The 27,830-nt window shown below is 36.6% G+C and overlaps 1 protein-coding gene across 10 annotated transcripts in view; it reads right to left on the bottom strand.

Moving 5' to 3' along the window:
• Positions 1 to 27,830, bottom strand: part of JMJD1C (jumonji domain containing 1C) — a 296,047-nt gene that overhangs the window by 180,358 nt on the left and 87,859 nt on the right. For all 10 annotated transcript variants that reach the window (XM_081568966.1, XM_081568963.1, XM_081568969.1 and 7 more), the window contains exon 2: positions 1,770 to 1,934. Coding sequence is in view for 3 of the 10 variants with exons in the window: in XM_081568959.1 (XP_081425085.1) it covers positions 1,770 to 1,934 (165 nt within the window). In the remaining 7 variants the exon portion in view is untranslated. The remainder of the gene's footprint in view (positions 1 to 1,769; positions 1,935 to 27,830) is intronic.

Genomic DNA, 27,830 nt, shown 5'->3' with positions numbered 1-27,830 from the left:
ATTCTTTAACTACGTTACCAGGGAATACTTTTTGGTATCATTAATATTACTGCTTTTGAAAGTTTTCATTCAAAATTCACATATATGTGATAATTACAGATTTCACCCAATTTGTGAGTTGTTTATAAAATTAGAAAGCATACTAGTGATGGTTTAAGAAACTTCATATTAACAATCCAAAAGACAGAGGATGAGACAGATGGATGACATCATCAACTCAATGGACATGAGTCTGAGCAAACTCTAAGTGATAGTGAAGGACAGGGAAGCCTGGGGCACTGCAGTCCATGGGGTTGCAAAGAGTCAGTCACGACTTAGTGACTAAAAAACAAAATACTCATTCAACAAATATTTTTTAAAAATCTGTCTTGAATAATATTATCTTATTTGCCTAGAATATCCAAACTATGCTATCAAAACTATAGCTTATAAATATTACCTTTCATCTTTCCATATTATAATCTCTTTTTAAAATGCCTTTAATTCATTTTATCCTCTCTCTCCTTCCCTCCCTATCTTTGCTTTTTATCCACTTACCGCCTTAGACTTTTAAAGGGTTAACTAAAACAGAAAATTTAAAGCACTACAATTACCAGCAAATTACACTATCCTTCTATGTAGTTAGTTTATGTTGAAAAATTTCTAAAAGTACCTACCTTGATAATATATATACACCAAACACCTAAAGTAATGTTTCAATGCCTTTAACGTATTTCTTTGATATTAATATAAGAAAATTATTTCATTCCAACTGAATAATTATTAAATGCTGAATACTCTGCCAGAAAACACGGATAATAATGGTTAAAGAGATGTGACTTTTTCCCCACAGAATTAATGATGAGAATTCACTGCAATCTATTTTTTTCTTAAATGGAATATCTTCTGATATGAAGTGATTTTTACTTATTACCTTAACATCCACAACTGACCCTTAAACAACATTGGGGCTACAACTCAACCCACAAAGCAGTTTAAAGAATGTGTGTATAACTTTTCAATTCGTTCTCCATGCCTGTGGTCCCCCATTTGTAGAGTCAACCAACTGCAAATAGTGTAGCATAGGAGCACATATTTATTAGAAAAAATCCACATACAAGTTGACTCACACAGTTTAAATCCATGTTGTTCAAGGGTCAAATGTAATTCTTCCATAAATATCAGATATTATCCACAATGATTCACTCAATTTTGACAAAATTTAACAAACTAAGAAAACCATATGCTACTTAATGATTTATAAAAAGTACCCCACAAAGTGTCATTCAGCAAAATTCTTTCACATTGCATGCAAATCAGTCAACTATCCCTCAGCAGTCATCAATTCAATTTGTTTCCCCTAATTGAACAGAATGAACTCTTTGTGGACGAAATATGCTGAAAGAGTACTAACAAAAAGACATAAAATTGTTTGAGAAAATGGAAGTAGTATTCTGAAGTATCTGCCAGCTACTTCAGAGCTTTGTTGTTTTTGTCTAGTGGCTAAGCTGTGTCCAACTTTTTGTGATGCCATGGACTGCAGCCTGCCAGGCTCTTCTGTCCATGGGATTTTCCAGGCAAGAATATTGGAGTGGGTTGGCATTTCCTTCTCCAGGACATCTTCTCAACCTAGGGATCGAACCCATGTCTCCGGCATCGGTGGGGAGAAGCCACTACTCAGAAATATTCATCTATAATCACTAAGAAAACTCTAAACTTATATTTAGCTCTTAATTCTTTTAAAACTAACAATTGAAAATGATTAATGAAATAAGGAATACAGATCTTACCAATGCAGGCCACTGAATCTGTTTGCTCTTGGATCCCTGAGTCTGGATAGGGTTGTTCCTTCTGGCCCAGATTAAGTGGTATTCCACCAAGAAGGTTGAAAAATCTTCATAAACTTTAACCCACTCTCGTTTATCCCACTCAAGATCATCAAATTCCACATACACCTAGGAAAAGAAAACAAAACTCATAAGCAATGGAGAGTGATATTTTAAAATTTAAGCCATGAAGTTAAATTACAAAAGCCATTAACAAATTCATTATTCAAATTAACAGTTCTCTTAAAAATCATTATTTAACACTCTCTTTAAACAAATTATAACACTTACCTATTGTATACAGGAAGATAAACAGTAAGTTTACTAAGAAAAGCAATTTACATAATATTGGTCAGTACAGATTGGCAAGTATCTAATAATGAATTATGTTGATACTGATGATTCTAGAAGCAGAAGTCAGGAAATGCTTTCTAAGGACCAAACAGTAATTATTTTAGGCTTTGCAAACCATATGACATCTGTCTTAACTACGTATCTCTGACTTTCTAGTATCAACATAGCCATAGACAGAACGTAAACAAATGAGTTTGGCTTTTTTCCAATAAAACTTTTCAGTACAGACAGGAGGCAGTATAAGGATGGTCAACATATGAAAAATCGATTAATGTAATATACCAGATTAACAGAATGAAGAGAACGACATGATCATTTTAACTGACAAAGGAAAAGCACTTGACAAACTGATCACTCTGTCATTACAAAAAATAGTCAAACAGGACTAGAGGGAAACTATCTTAACTTAATGAAAATAATAATGAAAATGAAAACTCCACAGCTGAATCATACTCATTGCTGAAAAACGGGGAAGTTTTTCCACCACAACAGGAACAAGACAAGGATGTTATATTTGGAAAACCGAAGCTATTTTATTCTAAGTCATGCAATCATTCAACTCTTCTTTTCCTACCCTCATTCTTTTTCATTCATACATCTGTTTCATAGAGCTGTCTTCCCTACAAGATTATTAGTTACGCTGGAGGCAGTCTTGTTCTTATGTTTTCCTTCTAGCCATCTTTTGCTCCCTTATACCTGAACTGTTTGTTTCCACTTACTTAAATTCTGTTTGTTCTTCTGGCCTTGCTCAACTTCTTGGAGGATGTTTATAACCCCCACCTCTATTCAAACTTAACTGTGAACATCTACAAGCAGTTATTTTTCATAGTTTTATCAGTATATAATCCAATAATGGGTACAAACTCACTGAGGGCAGAACAGTTTCAGGGTCCACATCAGTGCTGCATACATACAATGTGCTTAACAAACATTATATATCTCATGCTCTTGCAATCATGGAATTTTAAACATGGAGGTAAACTGGTAAAACATATGTTTGACTTGAGATATCTCTGCCCCTGCCCATTACTAAGCTGCTGCTGCTGCTGCTAAGTCGCTTCAGTCGTGTCCGACTCTGTGCGACCCCACAGATGGAAGCCCATCAGGCTCCGCCGTCCCTGGGATTCTCCAGACAAGAATACTGGAGTGGGTTGCCATTTCCTTCTCCAATGCATGAAAGTGAAAAGTGAAAGTGAAGTCGCTCACTCGTGTCCGACTCCTAGCGACCCCATGGACTGCAGCCTACCAGGCTCCTCCATCCGTGGGATTTTCCAGGCAAGAGTACTGGAGTGGGGTGCCATTGCCTTCTCCGATTACTAAGCTAGTTAGCTATGTTTATGTATTAGAACTGGGAAAGAGAGAAATACATTGTTCAAGGATATAATCTCTGTTCATGGTTACCTGCACGAACTCAGCAGAAGCTCTGTTGTCTTCTAAAAATGTATCCTTAGAGGTTACGCTGAGGACATCTGATGTTATGCAAATATTTCAAATGATATTATTTTCTCCACTACTTTAAATCTTTCAAGATTCTCAGTTACTCAATCGTGCATAAAAGGGTTTTGGGAAACACCAGGAAATTGAAATTGAGACAAGGTTCAGGAAAACCTTAGCACTATTTTTGCTTTCCCCTCATCAACAATACATACACACACAGATAAAAATATGGTCTTGATAACAAAATATTTCAGTCAAGAATCTAAAGAACAACGGTGTATAACTGTTTTTTTTTAATCCGAAAGGACATATATTCAACGTAAAATCCTTCCAAATGCAAAGTCCTTGATATAAAATTAAAAGTTTCATCTAGAAGTGAACTTTCTAAACTCATACTTATCTTGCATAGACAGTGTTATGGGCTCTTTTAGGAATTTGATAGCACCTGGGGACAAAAGGAAACTGAAACCAGACATTCTGTTTCTTTGCTGTAAAGCCAATTTACCTCCATATTATCAACAACAATGAAGGATTTGAGAGTTTACTGTAGAGAGATAGGTAGGTAAATAGGTAGACAGTTCTGTGTGTGTGCGTGCATGCGAGTGCACATGCTAACAAGCTAGTCTACTACTGTTTCATGGATTCTGGCAAAAGACACAAGACCCCTAAGACTTCATTACTTAGAGCAAAAGCTACTTATTACTTAAAACAGAGTATCAGCATGCTACTTATGTTGGTTCCTCTTGCCTCCCAACTCCCATGGAAGGAAGTGAATGGCCCAGGATGAACACCCGTATACAAAGAGAGAAGAACAATCACCATGGAATGGACGTGCACTTTTATTTTAAGTGGAAGCAAGCATGCTCTTTGTTTGGGAAAGTCTTTGCCTCATCCCTCCTTGCCACTCACTGCAAATACAACCCTGAGAAATGGCCCAGATAAAGAGCAGTCAGGGTTTTGCTTTCTTGGTATACGTAGCAAGTGATACACAATACCAATGTTAGATTACCTATACCAACACAGATAAGATCTTGTACTTTGCTAACTTAATCAGAAACAGACTTATTAGCCTTACAAAATATGGGTATGTAAATGGGAAGAGGCTTAGAGAGGCATAATTTCTTTCAATCTGTAAACCTATCTAAAACACTGTAAATATAACACTTACTTTAATTAACACATTGTGCTGTGCTTAGTAAATACTTTTAATTATCACATTACTTTGTATTAACTCCCTCCTCACTCATCTCTACTAGATTCTTCTATCCACTTAGTTCCCTCTCTTACTAGTTAAAATACAAGATCTTTGAGGGCAAGGATTAATATACCTTCATCTTTTTTTGGCATCTCTAGTACCTAGCAAAGTAAGGTCCTTGTTAATTTTTTGAATATCCACCACTGTGCAAAACATATTATAAACACAAATAAATGACAAATTTGGGGGAAAAAAACACTGCAACACTAAAGAAAAAAGGTACTAAAGGCAACATGAATACAGTTGCTCTATTTACTGATTAGTCACTGGTTTCATAATTATGTAGATAAAAGAAAAGGATGAAGATTTGACACAGTTAATACCAGCTTTCATATTAGAGCCAATCAAGATGAATACTGGAACTTCAGAAATTAGAGATACACATCAAGAGTTAACAGTCATGCATACACCAACAATTTACCATGTAGTGAATATGATGAGAGAAAAAAGCTAAACAAATAATTATCAAAAATGATCACTATGTGATAGTAAATATATGGAAAATACTTTATTCCCCCTCATGTATGATAAGGAGCTTGTATAACTCAATGAAGCTATGAGCCATGTCATGCAAGGCCACCCAAGACGCAATGGTCATAGTGAAGAGGTCTGACAAAATGTGATCCCCTGGAGTTGGAAACGGGAATCCACTCCAGTATTCCTGCCACAAAAAACCCTGTGAAGAGTATAAAAAGGCAAAAAGATGTGACACTAGAAGATGAGCCCCCTCCACTCGACCCAGGTTGGAAGATGTCCAACATGCTACTTGGGGAAGAGTGGGGGGCAATTACTAATAGCTCCAGAAAGAATGAAGCAGCTGGGCCAAAAGGGAAATAACACTCGGTTGTGTACGTGTCTGTTAGTGAAAGTAAAGTTCAGTGTCATAAAGAACAGTATTGCATAGGAACCTGAAACATTAGGTCCATGAATCAAAGTAAACTGGATGTGGTCAAGCAGGAGATGGCAAGAGTAAACATGGACATCTTAGAAATCAATGAACTAATAAGGATGGGAACAGGCAAATTAAACTCAGAAGACAATTGTACCTACTACATTGGCAAGAATCTCTTAGAAGAAATGGAGTAGCCCTCATAGTCAACAAAAAATTTCAAAATGCAGTACTTGGGTGCAACTTCAAAAAAGAAAGAAAGATCTCAGTTCGTTTATGAGGCAAACCATTTATCATCACAGTAATCCAAGTCTATGCCCCAACCACTGATGCCAGTTGGATGTGGTAGTGAATGAACAACAACCACAAATACTTTATTAGCTCAAGATACTTTAACAGTGAATTCTAAGAATTGCTCACTGGATAGTTAAAAAACTGTCACGTTTTTCTTTTAATATGTGCTTTCTACAACAGATATCAATATGCAAAGATTCTCAGTTTTACATATGTTTAATAGGAAATCCCTGAAAGAAAAGCTGTCAAACTGTTAAAGCAATCATTGGCAAGAAAAAAAACATAAATAGCAATCATGTGATTCAGTTTCTGCTATTTTGCCCATTAAAATTAACCTAACCTTTGAACTCTTCAAACAGTTACTGTTTATATACAGAATGTCTCTTTTCTACTACATGGCTTGATTGCTTCAAAGTAGCAAGTGGATTCTGCTCACTTGATTTCAAGCCATGTATTCAGCTTACACAAATCTCTAATTTTTCTACAACCACAAAATAAAACAATGACCATAAACTGAGAAAAGCCCCATTCTTTAACAATATACTCTATTTAATGACACTTATAAAGAAAGCCACAACTGTTTCTTCTGCAAAACCAAATGATACAAGACAAATTTAGTTATTTTTACCATGGTTGCACTAACAGTAAGTTGCTATCACATGAATTTAGTGCAATTATCAGTTCAGTTTAGTTGCTCAGTCATGTCTGACTCTTTGTGAACCCGTGGAATGCAGCACACCAGGCTTCCCTGTCCATCACCAATTCCTAGAGCTTGCTCCAACTCATGTCCATCGAGTCGGTGATATCATCCAACCATCTCATCCTCTGTCATCCTCCTCTCCTCCTGCCTACAATCTTTCCAGGCATTAGGGTCTTTTCTAATGAGTCAATTCTTCGCATCAGGTGGCCAAAGTATTGGAGTTTCAGCTTCAGTCCTTCCAATAAATATTCAGGGTCAATTCCATTTAGGATTGACTGATTTGATCTCCTTGCAATCCAAGGGACTCACAAGAGTCTTCTCCAACACCACAGTTCAAAAGCATCAATTCTTCTGTGCTCAGCCTTCTTTATAGTCCAACTCTCACATCCATGTATGTTTGTGTATGGATAGTCAAACCATAGCTTTGACTATCTGGACCTTTGCTGGCAAAGTAATGTCTCTGCTTTTTAATAGTCTGTCTAGGTTGGTCATAGGTTCTCATACAAGGAGCAAGCATTTTTTAATTTCATGGCTGAAGTCATGATATGCAGTGATTTTGGAGCCCAGGAAAATAAAGTCTGTCACTGTGTCCACTGTTTCTCCATCTATTTGTCATGAAGTGATGGGACCGGATGCCATGATCTTAAGTTTTTCTGAATGTTGAGTTTTAAGCCAGCATTTTCACTCTCGTCTTTCACTTTCAGCAAGAGGCTCTTTAGTTCCTCTTTGCTTTCTGCCATGAGGGTGGTGTCATCTACATATCTGAGGTTACTGATATTTCTCCTGGCAATTCTGATTCCAGCTTCTCCTTCATTGAGCTCAGCATTTCACAAATTAGTGCAATATAGCCTCATCTTTTTATTTACTCCAAATGAAGGGTGAGGATTTACATGATGTCATGTAAGAACTAAGAGTTCCCAGACTTGATTCTGCCAAAACTAACTAGCAACACAGGCTAAAACTACTTACACTCTAAGAAACTTTAACATTAAAAATAAAAGCACAGACTACACCAAGAATCATTATGTCTTTGTATATATTAATAAATAAGTGTTAGAGAAGCCAAAAAGTTCATTAACTAATAAGGTAAAGTAACAAATGTCTAATTTTACCACAGGTCTTTAAGGCTTTTAATATGCTAGTATTCACTATACATTATCAATGGGAGAGTTTATATTGAGAGATTTTCCCAATTTCTTTGTCCATAAAATCTTCTCTCATGGGATACCTAGTAGATATTTTTCTATAAACTAGCAGTAGGGGGTAAACAGACTAGTTTTTTCCACAAGATTTACCTATTTACAAATCTATTTAAATACTTTGGTAATAAGAAATCAACGTGTACGAAAGGAGGGAGATCAGCAGATGCAAACTATTATATATAGAACGGATAAACAAGGCCCTGCCGTATAGCACAGGGAACTACACTAAATATCCTGTGACAAACCATAAATGGTTTTATATACAAATTTTACATATGGCTTCATATATACATTTTATATATAAGTAAGAAATCAAATAGAAGAATTTGATAAATCAGAGTTAAACAATGTTTATATTACTGCTGGTATAGAGTTGTATTTAAAATAAGTTTTCTAGATTATTGGAATAAATTTGTGAAAACAAAAGTACAATCATTTGGGAAATTCATCTATTAGTTAAGACAAAAAAGATATTAAAGAAAATAATTACATATAAATTATATAAAATAAGGAAACTAGATCTCTTTTAAATTTCACTTCATAAAAAAGTAAACAATATAACCATAATTTTAGGTTCCTTCCAAAGTTATTAACACTAAGGGTCGAAATTAATAGGCATTCACATGAACTAGTCCAAGCCTAAACAAACAGAATATGTTGAGGAATAATCAACACATATAAGAATTATTTTAAAGAAATAGGTTGATCTTAAAAAATTATTAACTGAATTTGGAATTAGACCTGAATAATAGTCTGGCATAATCCAAGGAATAACTAGTTTGAAATAACGTAAGTGGTTTCTGCTGTTCTCTCTTTTATTACAGTCCTCATTGTGAAGTGAAGACGCTCAGTCGTGTCCGACTCTTTGCGACCCCACGGACTGTAGCCTGCCAGGCTTCTCCATCCATGGGATTTTCCAGGCAAGAGTACTGGAGTGGGTTGCCATTTCCTTCTCCAGGGGATCTTCCCAACCCAGGGATTGAACCCAGGTCTACCGCATTACAGGCAGATGCTTTACAATCTGAGCTACCCAACTTTTTAACAAATAGGTATTATATTCTGTGTAGTTACATTAAAGTTGCTAAGGTGAACTAAAATTAAAATCATAAGGACAATTCCATAGAGGAGTAGAATACAAATTAACACCAAAATAGTATCTTACTAGAATGCCAATCATAATAAGTAAAATTAAAATATGCATAGTGATATATGAATCTAGGTTCTGAAAATTCTGAAATAGTCTGGGGCTCACAGATAACCATTCATCTCCACAGGGGTATTCAAATCTCCATCACAGTTAACAAGTATTATTGATAATGGAAATAAAGGCAATATCAGTAACAACAACAAAAACAGCTAGCACTTGAATAGGGCCTGCTATGTGCCTATATTAGGGGGCTCCACAGGTGGCTCAGTGGTAAAGAATCCACCTGCCAAGCAGGAGACAGGGGTTCAATCCCTGGATCAGAAGGATGCCCTGGAGAAGGAAATGGCAACCCACCCCAGTATTTTTGCCTGGGAAATCCCATGGAAAGAGGGGCCTGGCAGGCACAGTCCATGGGGTCCCAAAGAGTCAGACAAGACTCACCAACTAAACAGCAGCAGCATGTGCATATATTAAGTCATTTGATCATTATATAAACCCTGTAAGTAGGCACTATTGTGACCAACTTTTTCAAAAGTGGGAACAGATCCAGAGAAATTAGTTGCCTAACATCAAACAGTTAGTTAATGGAGTTAATGAAAACAGTAAAATATCTTATAAGAGGTTTAAGTCATATAGCAGCACAGGCATAGTCCCTACAAGCTGATACACACAGCATGTGATAAAATCATTGACTAGAGAGGGCTGCCTGGGTAACTGACTCCTTTGTGGCTTAAAGTAGAAGAACCAAACACTTCAAATGGCCTTAACATTTTCCACATTAAGTCTACAAGTTAGAGCCCTACAGAGCAAAATAAGAAAAAGGGTCAAAAAAAGATAGCAAACAGTAAAATAAGAGAGACCAAGCTTGCTTTCAGTATCTATACTATTTAATAAAGTGAGACTAAGCTTGCTTTCAATATTTATATTGCTTATTCCTCTATGAATTAAGTTAGCTAAATAATCTTACTACTTGGTGAACAAAATGCATCAAGAATTGCAAACTATTCAAAGATGCTTAAGTTTCAATTACTTTTCTCTAGAGCCAATAAAAAAGAAGTATATTCCTATCATGTCATCTAAGTTTCTTATTATAAAACTTGGTATGTATACTACTTGGCTTCTCAGGTGGCTCTAGTGGTAAAGAACCTGCCTGCCAATGCAGCAAAGATAAATACTACTATCTTTTGGAAAGACTGAAGTGAAGTGAAGTGAAGTGAAGTGAAAGTCGCTCTGTCATGTCCGACCCTTTGAGATCCCATGGACTATAACAGTCCTTGGAATTCTCCAGGGAAGAATACTGGTGTGGGTCGCCTTTCACTTCTCCAGGGGATCTTCCCAACCTAGGGATCGAACCCAGGTCTCCCACATTGTGGGCCGATTCTTTACCAGCTGAGCCACCAAGGAAGGCCAAGAATACTGGGAATGGGTAGCCTATCCCTTCTCCAGGGGATCTTCCTGACCCAGGAATCAAACCGGGGTCTCCTGCATTGCAGATGGATTCTTTACCAACTGAACTATCAGGGAAAGGGGGGTGGGTTGGAAACATTAGGTACAGTATTTAATACAGTATCATTAATGATGATGGTCTTTAATCTGCATGTGCTGCCTTAACAAAATGCCAAAAACAACAGAAACTTATTTTCTCACAGTTCCAGAGGCTGGAAGACTGAAGACAGCAAGGTTTACAAAAGAGAAGGACCCTCCCCTTGATTGCAGACAGGCTGCTTTCTCAGTGTGCACTCATATGACCTCTTCTTTGTGGGAGCACAGACGGTCTCTTCTTAGGAGGTAACTAATCCAATCATGAGGGTCCCAGCCTCATGACTTCACCTAGCCCCAATTATCTCCCAAAGAACATCATCTCCAAATACCTTCACACTGAGGGTTAGGACATATGAATTTGGGGAGGACAGAAACACTGAATCCATAACATTAGTAATGATAGCAGCAGCTAAAATCTGAGTGCTTACCATGCACTGAGTAAGGTTTTACAAAAAAGAAAACAGAGAAGTTAAGCAACTTATAGCTTTTGGACAATTATTCAAATGATACACAATTGAAAATGGCTAAGCTCAGAGCTCTCTTTTAAAGTACTGAATGGCTAAAAAGGAAAACCATCAGAGCAGTTCTTTTTAGCATACGGAGGCATTCTAGAGACCACAGTAATTTGTAGACAATACAAAGATGAGTGAGAACCAGGAGCTTTACTAAACAAGAGGGGGAAGCTTTCCAGGAACACAAATTCTGAGACTGCTTTTAAAGCACGGGAATGAATTAATGTAGACAGCTCTAATATGGGTTAAGAGAAAAGGAATTTCTGGGAGTAGTTTACAAAACTGAATGCATGAGTACGTAACCCAAGAGTTTAAAGAAGGATAGCAACTAAAAATATCACAAAGAAAAATCCAAGTTAAATGCAAAGTCCTTAATACTACACAAAGGCGTATTAATAAATTCCCAACATAATTTGTTTAGAAAAAGACTCAAATTCTAGTTTTAGTCTTTTGAGATATGATTAGAAATTATATTAAATATAATGTTTTATAGAAAAGAAGTCAAATATATGCAGAAGCTCCCATACCACTCCAATTCTAGGAGTAACTTTTAAAGTAGGTTGGAAATCTTATGAGATAACATAATCAATCATTTCTAAGTATGATAACTTTTGATTTTTTTTCCTTGGTATTTGATTATTAGCCTCTTAAACTCAATCCTAGAGCTCCACAAAACTCCTAGAGATTTATCTTTTGAAAATTTATGCTGGCAGTTTTCTACTTTCTGTCACCTAGCTGGCAAGCCATTCTCAAAAATTTTCTGTCACTACTGAGCACCGAAGAATAGATGCTTTTGAACTGTGGTGTTGGAGAAGACTCTTGACAGTCCCTTGGACTGCAAGGAGATCCAACCAGTCCATCCTAAAGGAGATCACTCCTGAGTGTTCATTGGAAGGATTGATGTTGAAGCTGAAACTCCAATACTTTGGCCACCTGATGCGAAGAGCTGATTCACTGGAAAAGACCGTGATACTGGGAAAGAGTGAAGGCAGGAGGAGAAGGGGATGACAGAGGATGAGATGGTTGGATGGCATCACTGACTCAATGGACACAAGTTTGGGTAAACTCCGAGAGTTGGACAGGGAGGCCTGGCATGTTGTGGTCCATGGGGTCGCAAAAAGTCGGACACAACTGAGCAACTGAACTGATTATTGCTACCAACTCCAAATCCAGTGACTCCTTTCATAGCTTTCTGTTCCACCTGAAAGATGGTTTGTTGTTCTTGTAATTTAACAAAAAACTGGGTCTTTCCTCCTAGTCTATAACAGACACTATACTATGTTTCTCTCTATAACCATGTGGTCTTTCACTAAGTGGGCCCCAGAAGACAATGTAATAGGCAATTAATCCATCAGATTGCTGAGGTAACTCAAAATCCTCACTAATATTCTTTCTTACAGATTTGTCTTTCCAGGTAAGTAGCTTCTCAAAGAGTTGGCCAGACGTAAAATACATTTCTTTGATACTTTGAATTAAAAAACCCAAGTCCTTCTATTCCTTCTTTTCACAGTACTGAAAGACACCTCTGCTTTCACTTTTTTGGTATCATTAGTTTCCTCCATTTAACTTCTGAAACAGATTTTTAAGAAAGTTATTATAGAAATATAGACTTGTTAATAACAATGTAAGGTAGTGATGAATGTCCTTTTCTACACTATTTACAAAGAACTCAGCACTAGGGCACTGGTAACAGTTTGTAAAATTAAAATATGCTTTTGTTTCTCTATCTGTTTACGTTTGTTAATAAAATATTTAACTAATTATGATAAAGAAACATGCCACTTATTTTATCAATGAAGAAAACTAAGTAATAGAAAAAAGTGTATCTTGAAAGGCAGAAACAAATATATTTGAGTGAAAATGTACAGTGTCCTAAATATATTCTTTTCCTGTAGGGCAGTAGTATTGCTATCCATCTGAAATACAAAAGAACTAAAAAATGAGCTAAAAGGCTTGTACTGAGCCAAGAAAGATGTTACAAATTCCATTCCCTAAAAGTAAATGCACTTTACCCAAAGGTAAACTCTCTCATCTTAGGTCAAAGCTTACTGACAATAGTATACAGATAAACTAGTATACAGTACACTACATTATCTAGTTTCCAAGTCCAAAGCAGACTATAAAGGCAAAACAAGCACAGAGCCCTTGAAGACATGCTTTCACAGCATTCTAAAAACCGTAAAAAGTTTCATCAAGACTTTAGACTATCTTCTACAACTGGACTCAAAATTGGTCAAAAAATAGTATTACTGTATTACAATTCAATATTAAATAGGCATTTAATTGAAAAATACATGCAAAGCACTTAAAAATCTTTATCATTTACTGTATACTTTGTGTACCATGTGACACAAGTCAAATGTGTATATTTAATGCTTGTCCCTTCTACTACTAGCTTGTAATATCTATTTAATGAGTGACACAGGAAATGTCTAAATTTATATTTAGAATAGTCTAAGATCATGCAAAAATACATTTTAGAAAACTCTCATGGAAATGGCTAATGCATTTAACACTTAAATTCTATAAAATTTGTATGCCACTTTATTCATAATTGTCAATATTTCGAAGTAACCAACCAAACTGTCTTTCAATAGGTGAACGGATAAATAAGTTGTGGTGTATCCATACAAAAAAAAAAAAAATTACTCAATAATAAAAAAAAGAAAGACCATCAGAATGAAAAGCTCCTTTTAATCAGTGTTAAAATTCACTACTAGTGTATTACTAAACATTATTCAGTCCTTCTTTAATACTTCTATACTTCCAGTCAACTAACACAGTATTCAGTATCAGAATTTTTATATGAACAATTATACAAGGCTTTTCCTATCAACCTAAGGTCTGAACACAGTGCCAATGTAGAGTGCTCTGAAGAGCACTGGCAAAAGAAATTTCAGCCACCTAGCTTTTGAGACATCAATGGCACGTAAGCAGTTAAGTCATCAAAAATTATAATTAAAACTAACAGGATTTTTAAATAATGGTACCAGAATATTCACTATCAGAATAAGTACACTCATACTAAAACTGTGCCCTCATTTTGAGGTAGATATTTATTTTATTTTTTCTGCTGAATAAAGCAAACTATAAGATTCCAAGCCCTTTTATTTTTTTAATTAAAAGCTAGGGCCTACTATCCTTGTAAAACGTTTTATATAAAAGAATTACTCTAGCATAGGACAATGACCTAGTTATGTTTCATCCCTATCATTGGTTGATACCTGTATTAAAGCACAGCAGGTGTCATTCCAAAGGGTCATTGCAAAATCATTATGAGGTTGTCTCCCCTATAAATGCCGTATTCCAACACAATTATCACCACAGATTCTTGACACTTAGGTTATGGAGATCATTTGGACTTCCTTAGGCCTCAGTTCCTTTGATATTAAATTGATTCTGAAACCATTTACATTTCCTGGGCTGCCAAATGTGTTTTCGAGAATAGAACTATGTGTGGTATTTTCTGTAAAAATAAACAAGATAACCTACCAAGCAAAGATCAAAATATGGATTATACCTTTGCTTATTTCCAGGGATCTAGAACATCTATTAGGACATCCACCTAATAGGGCTAGAAAATCTACTAGTGGATCTTCTGCAAGGAGTCGGACATCACTGAGCAACTGAGTGTGTGCATGTGCGCACACACACACACATAAATATATAAAGCCAATTTGTTGTACTTTTGGAACTCCCCACAATTAATTTTTTTGCAATAAATTTACTTTTTTTCCCCCTCAAGGGTACTGTGGCTATCAATATGTTTTACTATGAATTTACTGAGTCACATCTAAAAAACACAATTACCATTAAGACTTTATCTTAATTCAGTTATAAAGGACAGTTATATAATTCAGTTATAAAGGACAATGGCAGATAAAAGTATGAATTATAAAATTTATGAGAAAAAATACCTGAGGAATCCCTCATCTCACAAAACAACCAATCTGCACCTTTGAGACTGGATGAACATTCTGACTAAAAATACCTATATCCCTGACGGAAAAGTGTTAGTCATTCAGTTGTGTCCAACTCTTTGCAACCCCATGAACATAGCCCGCCAGGCTTCTCTGTCCATAGAATTCTCCAGACAAGAGTACTGGAGTGGATTGCCATTTCCTTCTCCACGGGATCATCTTGACTCACAGATAAGATCCAGGTCTCCTGCATTGTGCACAGATTCTTCACTATCTGAGCCACTAGGAAGAGCCCTATTCACAATATTATTCACTGATATATATATATTAATTCAATCTTCGTAATAACCCAAAGAGCTACGGTTCCCATTTCAGTTCAGCTCAGTCATGTCCTACTGTTTGCGACCCCATGGACTGCAGTACGCCAGGCTTCCTTGTTCATCACCAACTCCTGGAGCTTACTCAAACTCATCTCCATCAAGTCAGTGATGCCATCCAACCATCTCATCCTCTGTCGTCCCCTTCTTCTCCCACCTTCAATCTTTCCCAGCATCAGGGTCTTTTCAAATGAGTCAGTTCTTCGCATCAAATGGCCAAAGTATTGCAGTTTCAGCTTCAGCATCAGATCTTCCAACAAATATTCAGGACTGATTTCCTTTAGGATCAACTGGTTGGATTTCCTTGCAGACCAAGGGACTCTCAAGAGTCTTCTCCAACACCACAGTTCAAAAGCATCAATTCTTCGGCACTCAGCCTTCTTCAATAGTCCAACTCTCACATCCATATGTAACTACTGGAAAAACCATAGATTTGACTAGATGGACCTTTGTTGGCAAAATAATGTCTCTGCTTTTTAATATGCTGTCTAGGTTGCTCATAACTTTCCTTCCAAGGAGTAAGTGTCTTTTAATTTCATGGCTGCAGTCACCATCTCCAGTGATTTTGGAGACCAAAAAATTAAATCTGTCACTGTTTCTACATCTATTTGCCATGGAGTGATGGGACAGATGTCATGATCTTAGTTGTCTGAATGTTGAGCTTTAAGCCAACTTTTTCAGTCTCCTCTTTCACTTTCATCAAGAGGCTCTTTAGTTATTCTTCATGTTCTGCCATAAGTGTGGTGTCATCTGCATATCTGAGGTTATTGATATTTCTCCCGGCAATCTTGATTCCAGCTTGTGCTTCATCCAGTCCAGCATTTCTCATGATGTAGTCTGCATATAAGTTAAATAAGCAGGGTGATAATATACAGACTTGATATACTCCTTTCCCAATTTGCAATCATCTGTTGTTCCATGTCCAGTTCTAACTGTTGCTTCTTGACCTACATACAGGTTTCTCAGGAGGCAGGTCAGGTGGTCTGGTATTCTTATCTCTTGAAGAATTTTCCACAGTTCACTGTGATCCACACAGTCAAAGGCTTTGGTATAGTCAATAAAGCAGAAGTAGATATTTTTCTGGAACTCTCTTGCTTTTTCGATGATCCATCGGATGTTGGCAATTTGATCTCTGGTTCTTCTGCCTTTTCTAAATCCAGCTTGAACATCTGGAAGTTCACGGTTCATGTACTGTTGAAGCCTGGCTTGGAGAATTTTGAGCATTACTTTGCTAGCACGTGAGATGAGTGCAATTGTGCGGTAGTTTGAGCATTCTTTGGCATTGCCTTTCTTTGGGATTGAAATGAAAACTGACCTTTTCCAGTCCTGTGGCCACTGTTGAGTTTTCCAAATTCGTTGGCAAATTGAGTGCAGCACTTTAACAGCATCATCTTTTAGGATTTGAAATAGCTCAGCTGGAATTCCATCACCTCCACTAGCTCTCTTCATAGTGATGCTTCTTAAGGCCCATCTGACTTCACATTCCAGGATGTCTGGCTCTAGGTGAGTGATCACACCATCGTGATTATCTGGGGGGGGGGGGTTATTATGATTTTTGCAGACTCTTATGTTTATATGAGAGGCAACACATGTAGAACAGGTGAAACAATTTCTAAAAAGAAAAAAGCTGGATGACTCACACTGCTTTGTTTTAAGACTCACTATAAAGCTATAGTAAACAAGACGGTGCGGTATTGCCAAAAGACATATACACAAGTCAATTAAGAAAATAAAGTCCAGAAACAGATCCATGCAGAACTGACAACTGATTTTTTAATAAATGTACAAACACAATCAAGGGAGATAGTCTTTTTAACAAACTATGCTGGGATAACTGGTCACTCACATGCAAACAAAACCAAACCAACCCCTCCTCAAAAACCCTTCAATCCATATCCCAGAGTACATATAAAACTTAAGCCAAAAAAGGCTACAAATATAAACCGAAAACTTCCTGGAAAAAAAACAAAAAACAAAGTCTTTGTGGCAAAGACTTGACCCAACACTTCACAAAAGACAATATACAAATGGCAAATAAGCTAAATGAAAAGATACTCAAAATCATCAATCACTGGAGAAACCAAATAAAAAATGCAATGAGATACCATTACATACCTAACAGTAAAACTAAAATTTCAGTCTTGTGGAATAAAACTTGTACTTCCACAAAAACCTGTATATAAATGTTTAGAGCAGTTTTATTTTTAATAGACAAAAGCAAAACAACACAAACAGGGAATGAAAAACCAAACATGCAAAACTATGGATAAATCTCAAATGCATTAGGATAACTGAAAGTAGCCTGACTCAAAAGGCTACATATTGTACAGAACACTGGGGCAGCGGCGGGAGACACAAAACAAGGATTGAGAATTGATTATTAGTTGTCCAGGGTTAAAGAAGGTGTAGGATTTGAAGATTTAACTACAAAGGAGTGGTAACAAAAGGAAATTCTGTGGGAGAGTAATTACACTGTTCAACAGTTACCCTATTACATCTTGTCCTAATTCAACGCACTGATTTACCAAAAAACGTAAACTTAAAAAAAAAAAAAATGTAAGAAGAAAATTTCACTAAAACGGTAAAGAAGGAAAGACCAAGATGGGTAACTATGGCACTCTCTTCTCCCAAAGTGAAAGTAAAAGTGTTAGTCGCTCAGCTGTGTCCCACTCTTTTGGATCTCATGGACTGCAGCCCACCAGGCTCCTCTGTCCATGGAATTCTCTAGGCAAGAATACTGGAGTGGGTTGCCATTTCCTTCTTCAGGGGAATCTTCCCAACCCAGGGATCAAACCTGGGTCTCCTGCATGCAGGCAGATTCCTTACCATTTGAGTCACTAGGGAAGGCCACCTTCTCCCAAGGGAATGATGTTATAGAAATATTCTGACTGGTATACTACAAAGCTTCATATGCTTTTGGGGTAAAGAACAGAAGAATGAGATGGCAATCAAATATCCCAATGGGCCAGAAATGTCTGCAATTATACATTATCATGGTACAAGTTGATCCCAGGATGCTTTTTCCTTGAGAAAGAGAAAGAAAGAATGTAAGTCCTCTGAGATACCCACCTCCACCATTCCCATTTTTTTGCTTTGAAAAGGCAAATGTGGAAATGGGGGTGGGGGGAGGGAGAGGGAAATGAAAGAGCTATGGAAACATTAACAAACTGAAATTAAACACATGTAACTAGTAATATAATGCCATAAAACTGGTAAAGTAACAACTTGCACAGAAAGACAAGAGCATGCCCTAAAATAAAAAGGATATAAATTTCGGGTCCCAGAAAGTTTAAGATAGGCAAACGTATTTATAAACTTGCAAATGTTTCGTTTCCAGGAGCTCTTAGAAAGGGTTACCCCAAATTTTTTGGAAAACAAATGATAGCTTTTTATCACAGGCACAAGGGGGCACTGGAGCACAGAGTTATCGGTACGCCTTGTGATATACCTAAGGAATTTCCCTACGTTCAGCCAAAAAGAGGAACCCAACAGTTAGTATACTTACTGCATTTCCATTTTTTTCAGTTGAAAATTTCACGAAACTGGATTTCAATGTCTGCAATTTTCAACAAATTCATGGAATGAATCTTTCTTCCTATCAAATCCTATTAACAAAAATTGTTTTCCTCTCTTATTTGATTATTTATTTTTGGCTGTGCTGGGTCTTCATTACTGCACACAGGCTTTCTCTAATTAAGAGGAGGCTACTCTAGTTGCAGTGCTCGAACTTCTCACTGTGGTGGCTTCTTGCTGCAGAGCACGGACTCTAGGGCACTAGGGCTTTAGTAATTGTGACACACAGGCTTAGCTGCCCTGTGGCATGTAGAATATTCTAGGACCAGGGATAGAACTTGTGTCCCCTGGTCAGAGTACTAGATCCCACATGCTGCAACCAAGGGTTCGCATTCTTGTTTGTTTCTGTCGTTTAGTCGGTAAGTCGTGTCCAACTCTGTGAACCCATGGACTGCAGCCCACCAGGCTCCTCTATCCATGGGATTTCCCATGCAAGACTACTGGAGTGGGTTGTCAACTCCTTCTGCAGGGAATCTTCCTGACCCAAGGATCAAATCCCAGTCTCCTGCACAGCAGGCGGACTCTTCACCGCTAAGCCACTAGGGAAGAGTTCTCCTGTCACAACTAAAAGATCCCAGGTGCCGCCAAGTTAAAACCTGGAGCAGCAAAACAATTAACAAAAAATATAAAATGGCACAGTATTTGCATATAAGCTATGCACCCCCCAATATCTTTAAATCATCTCTAAATTATGTATAAAATCTAATACATTATAAATGTTATGCAAATAGTTGTAAACACAATGTAAGCGCTATGTGAAGTTATCAGTGATAGGCAATTTAAGATTCATTTTTTGGAGCTTTCTAAAATTCCCCTCATTCCCCACCCCAAGTATTTTCAATTCTTTGTTGAATGAATCCAAGGACACAAAACGCTCAGACATGGAAGGTCATGGAAAACAGACTGTAATGAGTCAGTAGCCTAATCCCTCATAATGGTAAATAAGAGTTTGTTTTTTAGGGAAGGAATCATCATTTAAAACTCTTGGATTTAAATAAATGTAGTAATGCTTCCAATCACTGCAGCTATTACTTCTATTGCTTTCAAGTTACTCATCTTTGGCTAGTGAGAGCCTCTTCTATTAGTTTCTGAATCTTCTAGATATAACCTTAGTAGTCTTGGATAGGTTCCTTGCTTCTACACCAGGGCATTAACTTGTCCAACTCCTACCTCAGACCTGAAAGCAACCATATACCCAAAGAACCCTAAAACTTCAGCAGGAAATGGCATTCAGAGACAACAGTCTGGGTTCTAGGGGTTCTCATTACTCCTGAACTGGTCAAGTAGACTAGTCAGAGTTAGGATATGTTTATATTGATATTTCCATATAAGATTCTACATGTTTTTGTAAATGGCATGACTCTTATTCCTAACTCATTTCTCCCATATTGAACATCTTGTTATACAAAGACATCAACATAAATTCATTTGCTTGGCTGCATGATACATATGTAACAATATACTTAATGAAAACATGTTTCATTTTGCTTTCATTTTTTAGGATCTTTCTTTTTTTAATGATTCAAACTTGTTTTAAATAATGTAAAACATTTACACAGTTTCAAAGTCATATCTAAAAAACAAACATGTTCACAGAACTCTATAGATATTCTTTCTGTCCTTGTTCCCTATGATTGGATAGTTTCTGGTTAATTCCTAAGTTAAAAAACTAAAAGTAGAAACACACATAAAATATTAATATGGGTAGATACATAACAACACTTTATAAATTTTTCTATATCTTATTTTTATTTCATAATATGTATACTGGCACTATAATGAAAAGGACATCTTTTCTGGGTGTTACTTCTAGAAGGTCTTGCAGATCTTCATAGAACCATTCTAATTCAGCTTCTTCAGCATTTTTGGTCAGGGCACAGACTTGGGTTACTGTGATATTGAATGGTTTGCCTTGGAAACAAACAGAAATCATTCTGTCATTTTTGAGATTATATCCAAGTACTGCATTTTGGACTCTTTTGTTGACTATGATGGCTATTCCATTTCTTCTAAGGGATTCTTGCCCACATTGGTAAATATAATGGTCATCTGAGTTAAATTCACCCATTCCAGTCCATTTTAGTTTGCTGATTCGTAAAATGTTGGTGTTCACTCTTGCTATCTCCTGTTTGACCACTTCCAATTTGCCTTGATTCATGGACTATGCCAAAGCCTGTGACTGTGTGGATCACAACAACCTGTGGAAAATTCTTCAAGAGAGGGGACTACCAGACCACCTGACCTGCCTCTTGAGAAATCTGTATGCAGGTCAGGAAACAGTTAGAACTGGACATGGAACAACAGACTGGTTCCAAATTAGGAAAGGAATACATCAAGGCTGTATATTGTCACCCTGCTTATTTAACTTATATGCAGACTACATTATCAGACACACTGGGCTGGACGAAGCACAAACTGGAATCAAGATTGCCGGGAGAAACATCAATAACCTCAGATATGCAGATGACATCACCCTTATGGCAGAAAGTGAAGAGGAACTAAAAAGCCTTTTGATAAAAGTGAAAGAGGAGAGTGAAAAAGTTGGCTTAAAGCTCAACATTCAGAAAACTAACATTATGGCATCCGCTCCCATCACTTCATGGCAAATAGATGGGGAAACAGTGGAAACAGTGACAGACTTTATTTTGGGGGGCTCCAAAATCACAGCAGATGGTGAAATTAAAAGATGCTTGCTCCTTGGAAGAAAATTTATGACCAACTTAGACAGCATATTAAAAAGCAGAGACATTACTTTGCCAACAAAGGTCCATCTAGTGAAATCTATGGTTTTTCCACTTGTCATGTATGGATGTGAGAGTTGTACTATAAAGAAAGCTGAACACTGAAGAATTGATGCTTTTGAACTGCGGTGTTGGAGAAGACTCTTGAGAGTCCCTTGGTCTGCAAGGAAATTCAACCAGTCCATCCTAAAGAAAATCAGTCCTGAATATTCATTGAAAGGACTGATGTTGAAGCTGAAACGCCAATGCTTTGGTCACCTGATGCGAAGAATCGACTCACTGGAAAAGGCCCTGATGCTGGGAAAGATTGAAGGCAGGAGAAGGGGATGACAGAGGATAAGATGGTTGGATGGCATCACCAACTCAATGAACATGAGCTTGAGTAAACTCTGGAGTTGGTAATAGACAGGGAGGCCTGGCATGCTGCAGTCCATGGGGTCGCAAAGAGTCAGACACAACTTGAGCGACTGAACTGAACTGATACTAGCCAGCATAACATAGAAGATACTGTTTATTTGCTTGTATAAGTGGACGCAAAAGTGAAAGTTGCTCAGTCCTCTCCAACCCTTTGAAACCCCATGAACTATACGGTCCATGGAATTCTTCAGGCCAGAATACTGGAGTGGGTAGCCTTTCCCTTCTCCAGGGGATCTTCCCAACTCAGAGATCGAACCTAGGTCTCCCGCATTGCAGGCGGATTTTTTACCAGCTGAGCCACCTGGGAAGACCAGAATTCTGGAGTGGGTAGCCTATCACTTCTCCAGCACATCTTCCCAACCCAGGAATCTAACCAGGGTCTCCTGCATTACAGGTGGATTCTTTACCAGCTGAGCTATTAGGGAAGATTTAAAGCAAAAAAGGTCAATGTCAAAGAGGGGGACATAAAAGTGTCACTAGGAAACCCAACAGACTGGCCCAGGGTAAAACAAGTTTTACCTATTATTACTCCCAAATCCCTATTTCCTATCCAAGTTGCATGAACTTTTTAAAACTTTAGAAATACACATCCAAAATACATTCTAGTAAGTATAATTTAGCAAGATCAACAATGGAAAAAGGGAGATCTTAAATTCAGATGATGAAGTTACAGAGTGATTTCATGGAAGATATGGAGTGATGTTCAATGTTCTGCATCATTAGTTTCCAGGTCACGTATTACAGTGTACACAGAATATTCTCTGGAATCAAGAACACTGAGACTTTGGCAAAAATTTATTGAGCCTCAGTTTTCAAATTAGCAAGAAAGAAGTAATAACAGATACTTTAGAGTGTTGTAGTAAAGATTAAACATGATATTGCAAGAAAAGAATTCAAAGTAATTGCCACATGTTGGATTGTCTTTTTGTCCTTGAAGCATGATGTACTTCAGAAAGACTAAAAAGAAAATGTTTGGCTAGAGATTTATCACCATGATCAAGACTGCACTGCACTGAAATGTTAGATATGATCCATTAAATAGTTATTCAGGAAAATTAAAATGAATTTAATGTTAAAAAGAACCAGAGAAATAGGCCAATTTCACTTAAAAATAAGAGTGGGAAAGGGGAGGGGAGAAGACACAGATACACTAATATTTTTAATATATTTTTTTAATAATCCAATGGTTAAATCACATTTTTAACATGTATTTAGTATTTTAACATAAAAAGTGAAATCCTCTTCATATATAAGAGGGAATTTGTTATCAGGATACAGCAACATGTCTTTCTTTCAAAAACAGGCAAAGAAAGAGGATTACTGAGTAGCAGAGATGCAAGACATCCAGAAATCCACAAACCTACGGGTGACATCTTTCCTTTCCCAGCATCAGGGTCTTTTCCAATGAGTCAGTTCTTCGCATCAGATGGTCAAAGTATTGGAGGTGGGAAAGACTGAAGGAAGGGGAAGAGGACGACAGAGGATGAGATGGTTGGATGGCATCACCAACTCGATGGACATGAATTTGAGTAAGCTCTGGGAGTTAGTGATGGATAGGGAAGCCTGACGTGCTGTGGTCCATGGGATCACAAAGTTGGACACAACTGAGTGACTGAACTGAACTGAAGGGTAACATTATGGAAATTTGGGAAGAAGTACAAGCAGAGGCAATGATATTTACAAGTATATAATGGAAATTGGCCATATGGAGAATGTTTTTTTTAAATAATATTTTGTTAATGTTAAAACATATGGGCATTGATTATTATCAATAAAACTGGTGAAAAGAAATAATCAACAAATTTAGGCAATTCAATTTGAAACTGTAAGTCATTGCTATTTACCATCTACAACAGGTAAAAAGTCTATGCAACATAATTCTTGCTCTCAAGGAGATTTACAATCGTATTTCAAAAGGACTGCAATAAATACTTAGACAGCAACCCTTATTAGATAATAAACACCATTATAAAGCATTTTAAATTTAAGTTCACATAATACATGTATGTACATTTCTCAGTTCATTTTTAACATCTTAATTCTCTCAATTCAACTCTATACAGTAGATATTAAGTACATTTTATAAATGAGAACTTTTAAGACAGAAAGGTTATATGAGTTATCCAACATTACACAGTCAACATTTGGTAGAGCCAGAACTCAAACATGAATCTACTATTATAATAGTACGCACAGTTCCAAAACGAAATACTATTCACAATGTGAATGAGAGACCAAAGAGCAAAAGTTAGTTTTTAATTATACAGATGCGGAGAATTCTAATGACAAATGGGAGACGATATTCCCTATGAAAATATGAACTCTACTAAAAAAAGCACTATCTTACCAATATTTTATTTCCCAGGGCCTGATACACTTTAGGAACTTAAATAATTTTAGTGGATTGAATTAATGAAGGTGATGAGTGAGTGAAATAGTATGACTACATATAATTTTCAGATACCAGATTTTAAAAGGACATATATAAATAATGGAAGGAGGGAAATGTAACTAAAAATGTTTATAAAATTAACACAACCTTCCGAAGTATACTAAATCAGAATAAGCTAAATTTTATAAACGATACAAAGGAAAACCAAACAGGTCCACTGGCTGCATAAGAGATGAACTAGGAAGAAACAAGAATATTGTATGGAAAAGATGATGTAATGTTAACAGATGCAGAGAGAATAAAGAACTACTCACACCATCTCTTTTGCATCCATCTTCTCCACCAAGGAGAATTGAGTAGAAAACTGGAAAAGGTAGAAGAAACATAGTTAAAAAGTAAATGAAGTTGAAATGAGTAAAGACGACAGTGAGAGAATACCTATCCACTTTTTAAATTATGTTTTCTCTACAGAGCCTGAATTAGGCTGCACCTCTAACGTGTATAACCTGTAAAATAATGTAAAAAAAACAATTTCTAAAACACTAATTTTGAAAAGAAAAAAATTTAAAGAAAATTATGCTTAAAAAAAATATACCCTTTGAGTTTAAAAGATTTTTGACAATGCATTAATGATCTGTATCCGAAGTACAAAAATTTTTGTTTGAAGATGGCTTATAAGCACTAAAAAAAATTAAAAGGCTACCCCTGGAGCATATTTCTTTTCCACCACAAGTGATCTTAAACTTATTTATCAGTATATTTTTTTCTTTTCAGGTAGATTAGTGTAACACTAGATGTTTGTAACTAAAATATTGTAGGGAAAGAGTCTGAAAATCTTTAGGAATAAAATTTTAAAATATAAGATCATTAATACTAAGTACAACCAGGTACTCATAACTGTATAAACAATCATAATTTACAGTATTAACCAAGAACTAAAGTAAAACTGAATGTCTGCAAAAGTAATCCACGGGGCTCTATCTCCATACTTTAATCAAGATACTCAGATGACTCCACAGGATTCAAATTTAAGAAAAATAACATGTTGGATGATAACTTTCAAAAAAAACTCGATTGGAAAATAGAATCAACTAATACTAAAATAACAGCAATAGCAGTGGTAGCAGATTTCATGAAATGAAAGATCAAGCTAAAGTAAGAATTTGGGAAAGCGGATAAACACTCCAACTTACAGCAGAGTAGCCCCTCAAAGGGTCAAAAACTGGTTGAAGGTAAAGTAAGCCTAATCGAAAGAATTGGTCTATTTAAGCAACAGTCAGACCACTGATCTCTCCCTGGCACTAGCCTAGCAACTGCCTCCTCTTCCACTGTGGCAGAAAAAGAGTTTTTCCCCCTAGAAATAGATTATCAGAGGGTCTCTCAATCGGAGCTGAAATCATTACTGAAATAGGATGACAAAGTGAAAGTATACATAATGAGATGTTGAGAACCAATCCCTTCCCTCCCACACTCAGTCTTTTTACCTCAAAGGGTTCAACTTTTGAGAGCCAGGGAAAAGACTAATTTGTTTCTCTGGGAAACCTGACCAGTTTAAGATAAAAGACATTCAAATATACAGACATCAGGTGTTCCCCAAGGACATGATCTGATCTCCAAGCAGGTAAGACTACAGTCAACAAATCCTGCCCACATACTAAAAGCTCTCAAAGTGCTTTTTAAGATTTATGTTATTAAGTATGAGTAGTCAAAAGAAACATCAAATATTTTATGTGGAGAAAACATGAAATATAAAACCCAGAGACTGGATTACACAGAGAAAAAGCAAAAAAAAAGACTCTGAAGGGAGAAGAAAACAATCAAAAAACACACAAAAGCTAATATTAATAGTCTCAATAATATAATAGAAACAACATAAAAAACACAGAAAGAGGATTATAAAAAAAATTAAAAATAACCATTCAGGGAACAAAAAACTTTAAGGAAATAAAGAGCAGAAATGAAAAACACAACAGAAAGTTAGAATATATAGTTGAAAACTTTTCTTACTAACTCAAACAAAAAGAGAATAGTAAAGAAAAGATATGGTAAGAAGAGGACCAGTATGGTCCCATATCCCAGTACAAAATTTCCAGGAAAGAGAAAAAGAATTCAGAAAAGACAGAATTAAAGCAACAATTTCAGAAAATTTCCTGGAATTGAAACTCCAAGATCTCATATTGAAAAGCAACTCCTGGAGAGCCAAGCACACAGATGAAAAGAGATATACATCTAGAAATGTTATGGTGAAATTTCTAAGCACAAATAAAAGACAAGATCCCACATGCTTCTATCTTATAAAAGAATCAAGAAGCAGAATCATATGACTTTTCAAAAGCAACATGAGAAGCTGAAAGATATATCAGCGCCTTCAAAACTCTAAGGAAAAATGTCCCACCTTTAATTCAGAATTTTATATCTAGTCAGACACGAGTCAAGTTTGAGGGCAGAATACGGATACTTTCAGACGAACTAGCCATTAAAAAATGTCCAAACAGGCAGCCCTTTATAGAGAAATTACTGGAGGATACAGCCCACCAATACCAAAGAATAAGCCAAGACACAGAATTCAGGAACATAATCTGAGAAAGAGAGAGAGGCAAAAGAAGTGCAGTGCCTCACATATAGTAAGCTTTATATAAAGTCTCTTTCGTAACTGTTTTTACTGAGCAAGAGCCTGTAGGGCCTCCTAGATACAAATCCCTTTCATGTCTTTGTTTTCAGTTTGTAGGAAATAGCTTCATTCAGACTCCTTGACTTTCCCTGAGTTCCAAAGGGCAGATTCAAACAACTGCTCATCAGGGAAGAGGTTGTGAAAAGCTGCTCAGTTATGTCCAGCTCTTTGTGACCGCATAGATGCCCTATATAGTCCATGGAATTCTCCAGGCCAGAATACTGGAGTGGGTAGCCTTTCCCTTCTCCAGGGGATCTTCCCAACCCAGGGATTGAACCCAGGTTTCCCGCATTGCAGGTGGATTTTTTACCAGCTGAGCCACAAAGGAAGTCCAAGAATACTGGAGTGGGTAGCCCATCCCTTCTCCAGCAGATCTTCCCAACCCAGGAATCAAATTGGGATCTCCTGCATTGCAGGTGTATTTTTTTTTTTTTTGGCTTTTTATTTTTCTTTTTTTTAAAATTAGTTTATTTATCTATTTTTTAACTTGCAGGTGGATTCTTTACCAACTGAGCTATGAGGGAAGCCCAAAAACCAAGGAGGAGCAATCAAGAAACAAGTGCAGCAGTAAAGCAGGGCCCTGATTCCTCAAGGAATATACA

Source organism: Giraffa tippelskirchi, chromosome 2 (assembly GCF_054371585.1).
Source record: "Giraffa tippelskirchi isolate mGirTip1 chromosome 2, T2T-mGirTip1v1.2.pri, whole genome shotgun sequence".
NCBI classification, from domain to species: domain Eukaryota; kingdom Metazoa; phylum Chordata; class Mammalia; order Artiodactyla; family Giraffidae; genus Giraffa; species Giraffa tippelskirchi.
This window is presented reverse-complemented; position numbering and strand designations above follow the sequence as displayed.